Source organism: Malus sylvestris, chromosome 4, assembly GCF_916048215.2.
Source record: "Malus sylvestris chromosome 4, drMalSylv7.2, whole genome shotgun sequence".
Lineage (NCBI taxonomy): Eukaryota > Viridiplantae > Streptophyta > Magnoliopsida > Rosales > Rosaceae > Malus > Malus sylvestris.
The window spans coordinates 26,182,958-26,200,590 of record NC_062263.1 but is presented as its reverse complement, the minus strand read 5'-3'; the positions used below and the strand labels follow the sequence as shown (position 1 = coordinate 26,200,590).

Sequence of the window (17,633 nt, the reverse complement as noted above, 5' to 3'; positions counted from 1 at the left end):
AAGTGGGGAAAATTTAGCGAATCAGGTAACAATATATTATTTATTTGTTTGTATTATTTGTTAGCTACTTTCATTATATTGATTTGTTTGTATTATTTATTTGTTACCTACTTTCATTATAATTATTTGTTAGCTACTTTCATTATATTTATTTGTTTGTATTATTTGTTACTTACTTTCATTAAAAATCTTATCCGAAATTACAAATAAAATTATTATGTATTATTTTATAAATAAAAAAATACTAATATTTTATTGTCAATTGCCAGAGTTATTCAATGCAAGGGTGGAGATGCAAAAGACAATTGTCACGGGAATGCACTATTCATTAAAGGCAATTACTGTTTACTAAATGAATTAAATAGTGAATAGCCTCGGGAGGGCTCCTACACTGGAGTTGCTCTTAGAGAATTGGATCTGACCCAAAAAATAATAACAAACAAAAAATAAATAAATATTAACCGCAAGGGATAAAAAATTTAATCCCACCAAAAAGCCCGAGACCACGGTAAGCTCTTCTGTTCTTCTCTTTTTCTTTTCAGAAAAAAAAGGAAGAACAAGATCACAGTTTGTTGTGCTAAAAGTAGGAAAATCCAATCCGTGCCGGACTGTCCAATCCAGTCGAATCCCATCCCATCCAGCCGTTGATTCGGAATCCAAGTGAGAGAGACAGTGAGCTCAGAAACAACCAATCAAATCATTAGAAATAATGATTCATGACACAGAGGAAACACCGCGTTTCACTTGTTGATGCGACGGCGACCGCGACGGCGTTTGGGAGTGCGAGTGCGAGTGGGACTTCGCATTTGATATTGACACTGCAACAACAAACCGAGGAGGAGGAAGGGAAGAAGAAGAAGAAGAAGAAGGAGAAGGATTAGTGTTAATTGTGGTTGATTGTGGTGGATTTGGTGCTTAATCGCGGCAATGAAATCGGATTAGGAGGGGCTGGCGGAGCAATGAAGGGCGGGGTTGCGGGTGGTAGCTATTCCGGGAAGCGGCGATGGAAGGGGTTGGTGATTGGAGTGTTGGGTCTGGTTTTTCTTTCCATGCTCGTTCCTCTTCTCTTCCTTCTCGGCCTTCACAATGGCTTTCACCCTCCCGGTAACTCTCTCTCTCTCTCTCTCTCTCTCTCTCTAGATCTGTTTCTCTCAGATCCGATTTTGCTTTTGCAATGGTAGTTTTGGATCTCTCTCAAGTCTTGATTCGTTCTTTTTGTTCATAATATGCAGGATATGTACCAGAACAACGAAATTCGCCTTCAGTAAGAAGTAGAACTTTGTTTTGTTAATTTGGAATTGTTTTCTGTATCCTACATTCTTGGTGTTGATCTGTTTTATTATTCTTTTTCGAATTTTCGAATCGGTGTCAGATTGGAGGATATGGTACAAAAATCATCATAAATGCTTCTAATCTGTCAGTGGTAAACTATACTAGCCAGCTTTGTAAATCGAATTCACGGGTAGAAACACATTGGTGAAGATAAATTACTGATTATTTGGTTTCTTGCAGGGGGGTGGTTCGAAGCATGTAGATGATTTCGTGAAAAATTTCACACCAACCCTTTCAAAGGTTTGTTGCCTACTGCTCTGGTGTTAGGTTTTTGACGGTGCCTCTGCTTTTCGTTTGATACAATGCTTAGTTAGTTCTAGGGAAATAGGCTTGTAGATGAATCATCACTTAGCTTCCAGACAAATGCTACTGAAATGTATGATATTTATTGATAAGGGCAATGTTTACGTGTTAAAATTCTTCAAAATTAGACATTGTGTCTCGTTGAGATAAATTCTGCTAGGAATTTGTTTATCTATTTAAGAGTTGTGATGCTGTAAAGTCTTAACCACTAATGTGTAAGGGGCCGGAGAGAATTTACGTACGGTATTCATCAACTTCCTCATCCACCCGGGTCATCTAAGAACTTTTAAGTGTTGGCGTGGTCCTCTAAAAAGTGTTAAGACTATGGGAAAGTACATCAATAATACAAAATAAGCTCTGAAGTGTCCGAGTACTGTACATTTTAATTAATCACAACAAATTAACGAGTCACATGCAATTAGCAGGTTTTGATTTTTCCTTCTCTATGTTTAGGCGTTGGCTAGATCCAATAACTGGATTAATATGCCAGTGGGCTTTGAATTATTCTAACACGTCTAAGGCCCTGTTTGGCAGCCCGTATAAAGAATCGGATAGGATAAATAATACGGACCCGAGTGTTTGGCGTTGTTACGTACTAAATAGCACCCGGATTAATTATACCGGCCCCACATGATTTATACGGTACACACCTGTTAATTTATCCTCCCTAAAACCTAAGGATTATTAGTCGGGTGAGAAACAACGCTCGCTCTCTCCCTCTCTGTCCCTTACTCGTCGCATTCCTCTCTCTCGCATCGTTCGCAAGACTCATTCTTGTTGTCATTGTTCATCCGTCGTCGTTCTTCTTCTACTTTGCTCTGCTCTGCCCTAAATTATTGGGGAAGTTATAGATCCCTTCAAAATAAGTTTTAGAACTCCATAAAATTATGTGAAATTACTGAGTGTTGGAAATCCAATTAATAGATTTTGTTAACATGATCTGAAACCCAACGACTTGCAACTGCCATTTCGCCGGAATCGCAGATCTCATCGATTCCCGGAAAACTTCAAGAGCCAAAAGCTCTGTAAATCCTCACCGACGTGGCTGGACCTTCGTCTTCGCTTGAAGCCGCACCTTCACAGTGCCTCGATTTGTTGTAAAACATACCTTTAACAGATCCATGTTGTCTGCAGAAGATCAACCAAAAAGGGTTTTATGCCGAAGATGAACGAAAAATTAAAGGCAGTGCCCTTTGTGGATTATTCTATCATTATTTTTCTTTTTTTTTATCATATCCGATATAAAACCAAACACAGTATAAATAATACGGTAATTAGTCCGATACTGCATCAAACGTCTGACTAATTTAGTCAGTACTATAGTAACCAATAGACACTTCCGACTAACACGTCTAAGAGTTCTTCAGGATGAGTTTTAGACTTTTAGTTCAGGAGCTTGAGGAATAAACACTATAGTAACCAATAGACACTTCCTTTCGAATTAGGACAAGTACAACTGGTTTGTTCAGTTACCAAAGATCATAAGCTTTTGATTGGTTCTTGTGAATTGTACTTGATGGGGAAATCCGTGGCCCTATATTCTATGTTTCTAACTGTAGGATATGCGTACCTTCGGAGAATCTGAAAACTAAGTCTTGGCATTTAATCTGTCTTTGAGATGAGAAAGCTAAAGATCCACAGTGAAGAAATATCTTTATAATTGACCATACTAGTTTCTCCATATGTGGTTCTATTTATTTGGCGGGTCTTCCTTCATAGTTGCTGTCTAATTAACAGAATTTGTATCTCGGGAACACCCGCCTATCCAGGTTCCTGTGGTTTGGGTTAAGGCAGCCATTCAGTAATCCATGATACGAGAATTAATTTTTTGACTCTCGTGTTTGGCATTTAAGGCCTATAGGAACCATTGCAGCAATATTTTATTCATTTGGTCTACAAACACGGTCAATAATTTGAGTGATGTGATTCAGGCATCTCAAGTCTTCAATTACCTGATTGATTTCTCTACCTTTATTTGTTTTGTGCCAGGATATACTAAACAATATTTCACGTGAAGCTATTTCACATAAAGCTGAAAATGAAACCAAAAATATCAGTGCGGTTCACAACAATAAACAAGCCAGTGTCGTTCTCAACAATGAATAAGCCAGTGTCGTCCACAGCAATGAACAATCAAAAGGCCTGTTAATGTTTAATGCCTTCTAAGGTTTGTCTATCCTTTTTACTTGCCACGTAATAGATTCTAACTCGAATTTTGTTTTCAGTAACTGCAGGAGTTTCAGCTCCACCTCATGATGGTCCGTACTCACTTCCCATTGAAAATGTATGCATGAATCAGCTATCTTTTTTCCTTCGAATCTGATTAACATACTAACAGATTCTGTTCTTGTATAGCTATTGCCTTCTGCTCTGTTTAATTTGGATCTTGGTGGCAGAACTCTAAAGCTGGTGGCTCAGCTCACCAAGAATAGAATATTAAACCTTAAAAGCAAGAGTGATACTCTTAACTAAATGAGCCACAACTGTTTGTCATATTGCCTTCAACTTAACCACAGTTAAATGTTTAGTCTCAAACTATCTCAATTCAGCGTAAGGCAATTAGGTCAACTCATTATTGCATACATTACAACCACTAGAGGTGCCTAGTGGTTGTGGACGAATTCCAAGTCTGTATTTCATAGGACATTTTCTAAGTTCGATTTTTGACGTTGGTGAATCACAAAACGGTAGCTAATGAGAGTTTGAAAAGCCTCTACGAGTCTGCTCCCAAAAGATGAACTATAGTGGTAAAGCCACCAACTTAGCCCACCTAGGCTTCTTATCTCATCACCAAAACTATTTTGATAATATCCCTCAGCCTTAGTCAAAATCAAGATTTCTTGGGTCAATGTCGTGCTCCTCTCATCTTTGCAGAGCACATCTAATCCAAAGATTGGTTTTAATATTTAAATGCCTAAATCGCAATTTACGTGGAACTCTATCGTCCAAATTCTCATGCACCAATGACATTCCAATATGCATCATTATCTTGACTTCATCATTATCCCAAAACCATGCATCCTGACTATTCAAACCTCATCTTTGAATGACTACAAAAACATATGGCCGAGGAAACAACATCAAAACCATTACCGATTAACCATCACTCGGCGGAAAGCTACTCTGGTTTTTGTTTATCCAACAAATCCCGCAGCTTCTGGAGTTTTAATGCTCTTGGACTTGGTCTAATATTCCATACGTAATTGCTGGTCACAGTGCACAGAATGGCCACCAAAAGTGGGTCATTTTCTATGCCTCCATCCTCATTGTGGGGTCCCAGCCAAGTGCCTTCTTTCTCACAAGCATTATTTTCATTTCAGCACCATCGTGCTAAAAAAACTAAGCTGTAACTGCCGAGAATCAACAAAACAAACTGCTTGAAGTGTCTTCACAGCCAGTCGAAGTCACATCAATAACTGGCCGAATTCTCAACCACAAAATGACAGTTAAATGGTACTCCAATTTCATCTCGAGCCACCACCGATTAGTTCAACACACAAAAATTGCTGCTGCACAAATTTCACTAGTAGTCTGGCCGAGTCGGAAAGTACACCAGTCGTATGACCATACACCAGCCGAATACACCAGTACACCAGTCGAATGACTATACACCAGCCGAATACACCAGTCGAAGAGCTGTCATTAATAATGTCTTCTTTTTTTTATTTTTTTTTTTCATTTCACATCTGTGTTGGCTTTGGGCCCGCAAGAAATAGATATAGGTTAGTAGATCCTTCATAGAGGATTTCAACCAAGCAAACAAAAATTCTCTTCCGCACGGAGTATAATGTCTCACCAAGCTGCTTTTTATATATACTCACCCTCGGCGAGGTTAAAAATATAATTTTAACCGTCGCGATGCTACCGTATGGCTGTGTTGGAAAAAAGCCACCAAGTGCTTTTGAAACCCAACGAATGCAAATTCCCATGGTGGATCACCTCACAACATCCAATGTCGAGAGCGTCTAGGTTTCTGCATTGAGCAAAGATACAACACAATGAACAGTGCGATATTTAAATACTAATCCATTTGTAAGCTCTTGAGATTCCTCTGAATAGATATAGGTTACTGCATCGACCCCATAAAAAGGATGCTTGTCACCCCCCTATTTTCTTACGTATCGGCTGAAAAGCCGAATGGTTGAGAAAATAATTTATTTATAGGGACACTTTAGATGCGGTCCCTAGCTATCAATATTCTTTGATTGAAACCTTGTTAGTTTTTAGTTTTTGATTGAGGTCCCTGACATTAATGTAATAATGTAAGTTACTATATTTTTTAATTAAAAATTAAAAATTGAAATTTGTAATTGTTTATATTAATGAGATTTTAAATAAAACCCATAATTTATGGGATTAAAAATAATAAAATATAAATTATACTCTCTATTATATTGTGTGTGTGTGTGTATATATATATGTATGGGTACATTAACCAAAATTAACAAAAAAAGTTATTGTACCAAAACATGGATACATTCTCAAATCAACGAAAAAGAATGTACCCATATAAGTTTAAACATGGATTAAAAAATTTGAATGGATTTTATATTAAAAAAAGGGTACATTTTACATATAACAAATTGATATATTTGAGAATGGGTACATTTAAGATTAAAAAATTGAAAAATTATATGAATGGGTACATTTAAGATTAAAAAAATTGAGAATCTTTTGATATATAAAAAAAACTAATAGGTACAAACTTAATTTAATTTAATTTTTTATTATTTTGGAAATGTTTGAATTGAAAATTAATTAGAAGTTTAATAGAGGTGTGAGTATTAAACCCTAAATTAATTACTAATTTTTATATTAAAAAATTATATAATAAACAAGTAAATTCATTATCACATTAATGCTAGGGACTTGAATCAAAATTTGAGAACTAATAAGGTCTTGGTCAATGAACAGTAAAAACTAGGGACCGGATACTAATTTTTCCTTATTTATATCACTACCTTTTTATTGATAAGGGCAATGTTTATGTGTTAAAATTCTTCAAAATTAGACATTGTGTCTTGTTGAGATAAATTCTGCTAGGAATTTGTTTATCTATTTAAGAGTTGTGATGCTGGAAAATCTTAACTATTAATGTGTAAGGGGACGGAAAAATTTACATACGGTATTCATCAACTTCCTCATCCACCCGGGTCATCTAAGAACTTTTAAGTGTTGGTGTGGTCCTCTAAAAAGTGTTAAAACTATGGGAAAATACAGCAATAATAGAAAATAAGCTTTGAAACATCGGAGTACTTCTACATTTTAATTCATAACAACAAATTAACGAGTCACATGCAATTAGCAGGTTTTGATTTTTCTTTCTCTATGTTCAGGCGTTGGCTAGATCCAATAACTGGATTAATGTGCCAGTGGGCTTTGAATTATTCTAACACGTCTAAGAGTTCTTCAGGATGTGTTTTAGACTTCTAGTTCAGGAGCTTGAGGAATAAACACTATAGTAACCAATAGACACTTCCTTTTGAATTAGGACAAGTACAACTGTTTTGTTCAGTTACCAAAGATCATAAGCTTTTGATTGGTTTTTGTGAATTGTACTTGATGGGGAAATCCGTGGCCCTATATTCTATGTTTCTAACTGTAGGATATGCGTACCTTCGGAGAATCTGAAAACTAATTATGGGCACATACAAATTTTTTTCTGTAAGTCTTGGCATTTAATCTGTCTTTGAGATGAGAAAGCTAAAGATCCACAGTGAAGAAATATCTTTATAATTGACCATACTAGTTTCTCCATATGTGGTTCTATTTATTTCGCGGGTCTTCCCAGTCTTTCATAGTTGCTGCCTAATTAACAGAATTTGTATCTCGGGAACACCCGCCTATTCAGGTTCTTGTGGTTTGGGTTAAGGCAGCCATTCACTAATCCACGATACGAGAATTAATTTTTTGACTCTCGTGTTTGGCATTTAAGGCCTATAGGAACCATTGCAGCAATATTTTATTCATTTGGTCTACAAACACGGTCAATAATTTGAGTGATGTGATTCAGGCATCTCAAGTCTTCAATTACCTGATTGATTTCTCTACCTTTATTTGTTTTGTGCCAGGATATACTAAAGAATATTTCACGTGAAGCTATTTCACATAAAGCTGAAAATGAAACCAAAAATATCAGTGCCGTTCACAACAATGAACAAGCCAGTGTCGTTCACAACAATGAACAAGCCAGTGTCGCTCTCAACAACGAATAAGCAGTGTCGTCCACATCAATGAACAATCAAAGGGCCTGTTAATGTTCAATGCCTTCTAAGGTTTGTCTATCCTTTTTACTTGCCACGTAATAGATTCTAACTTGAATTTTGTTTTCAGTAACTGGAGGAGTTTCAGCTCCACCTCATGATGGTCCGCACTCACTTCCCATTGAAAATGTATGCATGAATCGGCCATCTTTTTTCCTTGGAATCTGATTAACATGCTAACAGATTATGTTCTTGTATAGCTATTGCCTTCTGCTCTGTTTAATTTGGATCTTTGTGGCAGAAATCTAAAGCTTGTGACTCAGCTCAAGTCATTGATTATGCGAAAGGTGGTGTGGATCAAAGTGGAAAATCATGCGAGTTGAAGTTTGGGAGCTACTGCCTTTGGGGTGAACAACATAGAGAAGACATGAAGGATGCTATGGTTGTTGAAATGTCCCACATCGACCGTATCCATGATAAAATAAGAGTTTAAATATCCTAAACTCACTCTAACTAAACCAAGACCTTTTGTGATAAAACCCCACACCTGACGGATTATGCAGGTGGTAATTACCAAGTTGGGGACAGTATCGGTGTTGTTGGAAGTGGGCCGTATGGCCCATCTCTCTGATAATTCTACATGGTATCAGAGCCAGAGAACGGGCCCATACCGTACTGCCACGTGATGGGTGGGTCCCCTTGGCCCCACGCGATGATGGTGGGTCTTTTGGCCCTACGTGTAGGGTGAGTCCCCTTGGCTCCACGTGGTTGTCGATGTATGGATCTTCCACGTATGGCCCACTAATTGGGTCCCACGTGAGGGGGCGTGTTGAAATGTTCCACATCGACCGTATCAATGACAAAAGAATAGTTTAAATACCATAATCCTATTCCAACTAATACCAAGGCCTTTTGTGATAAAACCCCACACCTGATGGATTGTGCAGGTGGTAATTACCAAGTTGGGGACAATATCGGTGTTGTTGGAAGTGGGTCGTATGACCCGTCTCTCTGATAATTCTACTTGGTATCAGAGTCAGGGAGCGGACCCGTACCGTACTGCCACGTGATGGGTGGGTCCCCTTGGCCCCGCGCAATGATAGTGGGTCCCTTGGCCCCGCGTGTAGGGTGAGTCCCCTTGGCTCCATGTGGTTGTCGATGTGTGGATCTCCCACGTGTGACCCACTAATTGGGTCCCACGTGAGGGGGCGTGTTGAAATGTCCCACATCGACTGTATCCATGATAAAATAAGAGTTTAAATATCCTAAACCCACTCTAACTAAACTGAGGTTTTTTTTTATAAAACCCCACACCTGACGGATTGTGGAGGTGGTAATTACCAAGTTGGGGACAATATCGGTATTGTTGGAAGTGGGCCGTATGGCCCGTCTCTCTGATAATTCTACAATGGTGAAGAGATTGAAGGATCAACTATTTGTGGCTCGAGCATATTTTCCTAGTATTGCGAAACTTCCATCACAGGACAAGTTGTCTTGTGAGTTGAGACAAAATATTCAGGAGGTGGAGCGTGTTCTTAGTGAAAGTACTACAGATGTTGATCTTCCCCCACAGTAAGTCATGGAAACTATTCGTTTATATTCCCATTTTCCGTTCATTCAATGACAACAAAAATGGGTTTGTACTACAGATGTTTGTGCCTTCTGGTGCGTTTTCTATTTGTACCGATTTTTTTCTCCCTAAGGTTTCTCCAACGGGAGGGTGGAAACAAAAAAACCCCAAATTTTTGGGTCCAAATTATATTATATGTATTAAAACCTAGTTTTGGGTTACTGTTGATCTATAGTGTGTGGGCGGTTGCCCCTCTAGCTGTTACCATCTCCAGCCTATTTCCCTGGGTTTCACAGTAAATTTACTAATTTGCCCCTGATGTGCACGTGTTGGTGCTTTTCCATTTGTTTCTAGGACAAAGTTTTTAGCATTTGTTCCCTGATGAATCTATCCATTTTCCCTTAAATTGAAACAAAAACCTGTGTTCATCCAAATCAACCCTACAATCCCGAAACCAAAATTCATCCAGATTGTTCCAATCTTCAACCTCAAATCGAAATCATAGAGTATCGTGAATGGCTCACCTTCCCTATCTCAAAAACGAAAACATCTCAGAAACTTAGGGCCTGTTTGGTATTAGATTTGAGTCCAAAGTTTTTAACTCAAAAACAATTTTTAAATTTTAAGGTAAAAAAATCTGTTTGGTAAGCGCATTTTGCAAAACTAGACTCAAAAAAATTTAAAAACAGTCCATTATAATTTGAAAACAACAAAAGTCAGGTTTTAGGGTTTTTGTTTTCACGAATTCATATCCCTGCGTTGCGACTCATGATGGAGGTCTGAGACCTGCGCTGCACAGACCACGCGTTGCGCCTCACCAACGACGAACAACCAAGAGATTCCGGCCAATAGGGTGAAGGTTCCGGTGAATAGCTTTAAGCCTCGAATCTCTGAGTGCTTGATTGGGGACAAAACTGGGCCATTCTCTTCATTGCAAGAAACGATCAAGGGAATGGGTCTGTCTCTTACTATTTTGTTTGGTTCCTTGGAAAATGGAGGAAATGATGGGAAAGTTGATTTATGTGTTTTGTTTGTTGGGTTGTGAGAAATTGAGTTTATCTATATAATTGGTATGATTCATTTGTGTACTGTGTGTATATATTAACCTAACTGAGCTCGATCGAGCTCATAGCTTGGTAATTAATCTGAACACTCTTCTGTTTATGTTTTCTAATGTGCCCATGAGGATTGATTTGTGAACTGAATTTGTTGTGATGTGGGTTTTCTCCGATTTGGGATATTTCAGTCATACTGTTTTTTTCTTTCCTGCTCTGTCCTTTGGTAGCTTCCATCACTCTCTCTCTCAAATGTTGCACTGAGGAAGAACACGCACTCAATCTTTCAGATTTGAAAAACCCCAAACCCAGAAATACCTAACCTTCAAGGACGATCTGGTAAGATTTTTCTCTGCTCCTCTCTCTTAGCTTTTCTGTGTTTTTCTTGGTTTTTGGGGGTTTGTTCAAGTTCTCGAGGGATCTGAAGTTTTTGGGTTCTTGATTGAATGTGGGGCTTAATGGTTTTTTGGTGGGTAATGCATTTTTTATGAGGGTAATTCTTGGTGGGTTTTGTGTTTACAGTAGTGAATTTTGGGTGATTAGGTTAGTGGGGTTTGTATTTGGGTTTGGGCATGATGGGTTTTGTTCTTGATGATTGGTTGTTGGTTATGAACTTGGAATCTTGGATTTTGTTTTCTTATTTGGTTATGAACTTGGAATCTTGTATCTGTACTGCTACTTGCAGATTTTTAAGTCCTGTATATACATGTTTTCACAATTAGTTAAATGCATTCTCCATATCATCTGTTAACTCTCAGTTCCCATGCATTGACAACTCTCGAATGCTTGAATAATGGAAACAGTATTGATTACTATCAGGTTCTTAATCCTCTGCTATCTACCTTTACCTTTCCCCTGAATTAGTAAGAGACATCGACTATCTAACTTATACAATCTTGCTGAGCCAACTCTTACTAGTAATGTGTTCTGAGAATCATACCTTCTGCTTTCTCTAATATAATCTTCAAAAATTCCCAACTAATTACATGTAAGCTAGTAACGATCAAGTTGAAGACAAAGTTGAAGAAGTTAGAACTCTCTGGTAACGATCACAGATTTCATTCGATGAGTGCTCTGGAAATTTTGAGAGAAACTGTTAGAATTCTCTGGTACAATTTGTGGGGTTTTTTGGTGATTGCCTTGTTACTAATCTGCCCAGTTTCCGCCTTACTTTTGTCGAATTTGGTAGTTGATCAGTCACTTGTAAAGAGACTAACCATTAGGATGTTGTTAATTGCAAAGTCCAGTGTACTCCCTTTGAGGGATTTTATCAGTCACTCTTGCCAGAAGTTTGCTGAGATGGCTATTTCGTGTACGATGTGCTTCCCCTTGTACATCACATTGTCTTTGTTGTCAAAAGCTGCAGTGGTTTACTCTATGTATTGTAGTTATTCCCTCAAGAAGTTTGATGCATCACAGTTTTACTTGGTTATATGCAAGATATGGAAGCGGGTTGTTTCAACTTATGTGTGGTTGCTGGTTGCGTCGTCTTGTTTTTGGTTCTTCTTCTTGTTGTGTGCAATGCATGTTCGATGGTAGGGTTGTCGCCAAATTATATTGTGTATGCTGCAGTGGTGGTTGCGCTTGCCTGCTCGGTTGTTTTTGCCAATGCTGTTATTATTTGCAACATTGCTATTGTTATTAATGCTGAAATGTAATTGTAGACATCAGAATTTTGGTAAATAAATGTTGACCGATAAATCAAAGTTTCAACGCTCATGTATTACATAAATTTTACACGTAGCGTGTGTCTAAACAAAAAATCAAAATAAGTTGGAAAAGTCATCAAACAGGACACGTGTCAACACCTGGCAGAAACGACTTATTTCATCTGGAATATTATATTCAAAATTAGGCCTTGGAAAATTCTATAAATAGAAGCCAATTTCATTCATTTAGAAGGAACCAAAATCATTAGGCAAAATTCTTGAAGCTCTGAAACTCCGAAGCTCTCAAGCATCCAGGTTCTCGAAGAATCAAGAAAACTCTCTTCGTTCTTCGTTCTTCGTTCATCATTCATCCTAAGATTAAGCCCAAACGGCCCTTTGGATCAACAATCATCCACCAATTCAAGATCAAGCCCCGACGGCCCTTGGATCAACAATCCACCAATTCAAGATCAAGCCCCAAAGGCCCTTGAAGAACTTCCACCAATTCAAGATCAAGCCCCGACGACCTTTGAAGAAAGCACAATCGTTCATCATCCGTTCATTCTAAGATCAAGCCCCAACGGCCCTTTGGATCAACAAACGTTGACAAATCCATACATCAAACCGTTCTTCAAGATCAAGCCTAAAAGCCCTTAAAGATCCGTTCATCACTGTTCTTCAAGATCAAGCCCAAAAGCCCTTGAAGATCCGTTCATCACCGTCATTCAAGATCAAGCCTCAACGGCCCTTGAAGAAACACTCATCCTCAAGATCAAGCCCCAACGGCTCCTTGAGGATCCGCTCAAATCCACTTTCCAAGATCAAGCCCCGACGGCCCTTGGATCAACAAGCCACCGTTCTTCAGGATCAAGCCCAAAAGCCCTTGAAGATCCGTTCATCACTGTTCTTCAAAATCAAGCCTAAAAGCCCCTTGAAAGATCCGTTCATCACTGTTATTCAAGATCAAGCCCAAAAGCCTTTGAAGATCCACTCATCACCGTTATTCAAGATCAAGCTTCAACGGCCCTTGAAGAAACACTCATCCTCAAGATCAAGCCCCAACGGCTCCTTGAAGATCCGCTCAAATCCACCTTCAAGATTAAGCCCACGACCCTTGAAGAACGTTCATCCTTAGATTAAGCCCAACGACCATTTGGATCAATCGCACATCTACAAATACATATCTTACGGAGATCAAATCAAAGGATCAAGTTAAAAGAGATCGTAACCCAACAAATCCATTAACACCAAAATCATCAAATACAAATATTTGTTTGTGCACGTTGTTCTTGTCTCTTTCATTTCAGGAATTTTTCGTGTTCACAAATTTGGCACGCCCAGTAGGACAATCTCTACCTCTCATCTCTTTCTCTATTCAAGAAATTCAAGCACACTTCCAAAATCAATGGCATCAAGCAAAGGACAAGCCGTTCTCACAAATGGAAGAAGCCTAAGCACTTCCGCCATGAACGAAGCATCCATTGGCGCCACAACCGCTTCTCAACATGCCACTTCAAAGTTGGTGCCGTTAAAAGAGCAAGGGGAGCATCGAATGTGTGAGTATGTCATCAACCTGACCTCGCTGGGGGCACCGAAGCATGCTGCTGAGGCATACAAGATGACATCCCAAAACAGCCAACGACGTTCTTCGTCAGCATCTTGGATGTCTAAAGGAAAGTCACGTCTATTGGTTGCACAAGTCATGACCATCGGCGTTACCTCCATCGAAGAACAACTGGCTCAAATGAATGAAGCGATCGCAAGGCTAACACGGATTGTTGAAGAAAAAGACTTGCAAATCGCTGCACTCGTCAGCCGACTGGAGCCACAGGACGACGAGAACCCCGACCCAGATAATGATCCACTAAAGAGAAGAGATGACGAAGAAGAGGAGCCTCAGGTGGAGAAAAACGATGTGAAACCGGAGCCAGACCAAGCAGCGGCACTCATGGGATCTCTTTCTATCCAGCAGCTGCAGGAGATGATCACCAACACCATCAAGGTACAGTACGAAGGGAGCTCACATACCTCCTTGTTCTACTCGAAGCCCTACTCCAAGAAGATTGATGCCCTGAAGATGCCAATGGGTTATCAACCACCAAAGTTCATGCAGTTTGATGGAAAAGGAAACCCGAAACAGCACGTTGCCCACTTTGTTGAAACTTGCAACAACGCAGGGACCGAAGGGGACTACCTTGCCAGGCAGTTTGTGCGCTCGCTGAAAGGAAACGCCTTTGAGTGGTACACGGACCTAGAGCCTGAGTCCATCAACAGTTGGGAGCAATTAGAGCTGGAATTCCTCAACCGCTTTTATAACACCCGCCGCACTGTGAGCATGCTAGAGCTAACGAGCACAAAGCAGTGGAAGGACGAGCCAGTCATTGACTACATCAACAGATGGCGCACTCTAAGCCTCGATTGTAAAGACAGGCTCTCGGAAACCTCTTCAATTGAGATGTGCATCCAAGGCATGCAATGGGGTTTGCAATACATCCTTCAAGGCATTAAACCACGGACCTTCGAGGAATTGGCCACCCGCGCCCATGACATGGAGTTGAGCATCGCCCATCATGGGAAGAAAGAACCGATCGTGGACTACAAGAACGACAAAGTTCTTGGGCCAAAGTTAGAGAAGACTGCGTGGAAATCCACCAAGGAAGCAATGACGGTCAACACAGCTCCCGTCAAAATCCCTACACGAGGCAAGGCGATTCAAACCGAAGCTTTTTGTGATCAAGAGATGCGTAGATGCACTTTGAAGGAGCTTGAGGAAAAGACTTATCCATTCCCCGACTCTGATGTGGTTGCCATGCTGGATGACCTGTTGGACAAGAAGGTGATCAGTTTGCCTGAATGCAGACGGCCAGAAGAGATGAATCGCACTGACAGTCCAAGGTACTGTAAATTCCATCGCTTCATCAGTCATCCGACAGAAAAGTGCTTCGTGCTGAAAGATCTCATCATGAAGTTGGCTCAGAAAGGAATCATCGAGCTAGATCTTGATGATGTGGTGAAGTCAAACTATACCACCATCATTTCTGGCTCTTCTTACTCAAAATCTTCACCTCAATCGCTGGGGGCATGCTCCAAAACCATGCCAGTCAAGCCAAGCGAAGTTGAAGGATGGATTCATGTCACTCCGAAGAAACTGCACAAGAAGCATATGTCTTCTCCACAAGTGCACCAATCAGAAAGGGGGCAAAGCAGCTTTCGTCAACCTCCAAAACAATGTGAAAGTGTTGGAGATAATGAAACTTTGACACAAAGATCATCCATCCCTATCACGATGTGTGACATCTTTCCTGAAGACTTCTTCAACTACTTAGTCAAGGCTCCTTGCTATGAAGATTACGAGGAACAACTCTCTCGGATTGCTTGACAAAATTCACAAATTCTCCTCGCCCGCACGAGCCTAAACTGCATGGCACAAAGCTCCTGGTCTGCACGAGCATAAAAGGCAACACCAATGCTCCTTGTTCGCACGAGCCTAAACTGCACGAACCAATGCTCCTTGTTCGCACGAGCCTAAACTGCACGAACCAAAGCTCCTTGTCCGCACGAGCCTAAACTGTAGGACACGAGGCTCTTCACCTGCACGAGCCTAAACTGCATGGCACAACGCTTCTGATCCGCACGAGCATAAAAGGCGACACCAACGCTCCTGGTCTGCACAAGCATAAAAGGCAACACCAAACGTTCCTTGCCTGCACGAGCTGAAACTGCAACACGGCACCAAATGCTCATTGTTTGCACGAGTTGAAACTGCAAACGACACCAACACTCCTTGCCTGCATGAGTTAAAACTGCAAACGGCACAAAAAGAAAATACCAAAAAATATGTATGTATTTGAACTACATTTTGACTTGATCTCTTTCTTTGGAATGGTACGTAGGCAGCTTGAATATTCAATTTCAAGTTCAGTCACATCAAAAATAAAAAAATAAATGTTTTATTAAATAGAGTCAATTTTATTACAAAAAAAAAATGAATACATATGTTATTATGTATTTACAAAAAAAAAAAAAAAAAAAAAATAAAATAAAAATATTATATATATATATATATGTGTGTGTGTATATATGCATATACATAACTCCCAAAAGTCGAGGCCCAGTTCTTGGACCTACAACCTTCATTTCCTGTAGCGTCCAGGCCCAATGACTCATTCGACTTCACAGCCTTCCTTTCCCTTCGAGACCCCATTGTCTCTCTTGTACTCAAAGAATGGCGAGATCCTCGGTTACATCAACGACGGCGTCAGCCACAGCGGAGGCCTTGAAACCACCCCTGTTGCCGATCAGAACAGTTTCATAAACCCTTGGAATATGCTTCATGTGAACCAACCAATCATGGCCATCTGCTGCACATGGTGCGCACACCCGGAGTAGCCATACCACCAACCCTGAACCCATCGAGTGGCTCCGGCCGCGTCGAGAAGTTCGGCGGTCTCGACACCTATCTTGTTGGCTCCCCTGACTCCAAGCTCGCCGTTCTTCTCCTCTCTGATATTTTTGGATACGATGCTCCAAACTTGAGGAAGATGGCAGACAAACTTGCAGCTGCTGGCTTTTTTTTTGTTGTGGTCCCTGACTTCTTTTACGGAGACCCTTTTAAACTCGGAGAGGAAGGATTTGCCGCTCTCCCTGGCTGGATAAAACATCATGAACCGGGCAAAGCATTCGAAGATACAAAACCATTACTTGAAACTTTAAAAAGTAAAGGTATTTCTGCAGTTGGTGCTGTAGGATTCTGTTACGGGGCCAAGGTTGTGGTTGAACTTTCAAAGCATGACCTTATCCAAGCCGCTGCTATGTGTCATCCTGCATTTGTCACTCTGGATGATATCAAGGCGGTTAAGGTTCCCACTCAAATACTTGGCGCTGAGATTGATCATATGTCTCCACCTGAAGTCGTGAAACAATTTGAGGAGGCTTTAGCTGCAAAACCTGAGATCAAAAGCCGTGTGAAGATATTTCCAAAAGTGGAACACGGGTGGACCACTAGGTACAACGATGAAGATGAAGCAGCTTGTAAGGCTGCTGAGGAGGCTTATCAAGACTTGTTGGAGTGGCTTCAATACACATGCCATCGATATCAGAAACTTGGTCAGAAAGTCTTCCACTTCGTCCTCGTCTTCCAAGACTCACTCAAAGCTGGGCACCGCGGGCGTGATTCCGCCACTGGTGTTGATGCTCTCTCTCCATTCCTCACCGGAAAACCTGCAGGATCTCTGGCCAGAATCAAGTCGGTTCACCCGGGCCGCTCCGCCTTTGACTTTGCGAAGCTAAACTTCCAAGCTTGAAGCTTAACGCTGCTCATTTACTCTTTCTTCCTCCTCGTTCGCATCTTTCGCTTAGTCGACGCTGTCTCCATCTCCAATAGACACAGAGCACAGAGTTACAGCCACCATAAATGATGTTGAAGTTCTGGATATGGAAGCATAACTGCCTTTCCTTCCACCCACGCCTACACCACCGCCACCTTTCATTCTTATGCCAAATTTTGAGCGAAGTTGTTTCC

At 40.4% G+C, this 17,633-nt stretch overlaps 4 protein-coding genes across 11 annotated transcripts in view; all 4 read left to right on the top strand.

Moving 5' to 3' along the window:
• LOC126619201 (probable galacturonosyltransferase 7) overlaps window positions 1-3,775 on the top strand; it is a 69,954-nt gene extending 66,179 nt beyond the window's left edge. Inside the window, exon 6 of the mRNA XM_050287500.1 lies at window positions 3,758-3,775. The gene's annotated coding sequence lies outside the window, so the exon portion shown is untranslated. The remainder of the gene's footprint in view (window positions 1-3,757) is intronic.
• On the top strand, window positions 439-8,425 carry LOC126619200 (probable galacturonosyltransferase 7). 8 transcript variants are annotated; one of them, XR_007621988.1, is made up of 7 exons: window positions 442-1,104; window positions 1,233-1,264; window positions 1,373-1,423; window positions 1,513-1,572; window positions 3,625-3,775; window positions 7,978-8,027; window positions 8,140-8,425. XR_007621988.1 is itself a non-coding variant. In XM_050287497.1 (6 exons), exons 1-5 carry the CDS (start codon window positions 960-962, stop codon window positions 3,739-3,741), a joined length of 405 nt encoding a protein of 134 aa, XP_050143454.1. In that variant the 5' UTR covers window positions 442-959; the 3' UTR covers window positions 3,742-3,775; window positions 3,870-4,128. The 8 variants fall into 8 exon arrangements, 5 of the variants coding, with proteins under 5 accessions (XP_050143456.1, XP_050143455.1, XP_050143454.1 ...); XR_007621986.1 differs by lacking the exon at window positions 7,978-8,027 and adding an exon at window positions 3,861-3,919; XR_007621987.1 differs by lacking the exons at window positions 7,978-8,027; window positions 8,140-8,425 and adding exons at window positions 3,861-3,919; window positions 3,991-4,128.
• A 3,103-nt stretch (window positions 8,426-11,528) lies between these two features.
• On the top strand, window positions 11,529-12,121 carry LOC126618271 (uncharacterized). The gene is made up of 2 exons (XM_050286320.1): window positions 11,529-11,775; window positions 11,883-12,121. The coding sequence occupies exons 1-2, from the start codon at window positions 11,529-11,531 to the stop codon at window positions 12,119-12,121; spliced, it is 486 nt and encodes a 161-aa protein (XP_050142277.1).
• A 4,358-nt stretch (window positions 12,122-16,479) lies between these two features.
• LOC126618270 (endo-1,3;1,4-beta-D-glucanase-like) lies at window positions 16,480-17,415 on the top strand. Its single transcript, XM_050286319.1, has one exon. The coding sequence runs from the start codon at window positions 16,480-16,482 to the stop codon at window positions 17,413-17,415; it is 936 nt and encodes a 311-aa protein (XP_050142276.1).
• The last annotated feature ends 218 nt before the right edge of the window (window positions 17,416-17,633 follow it).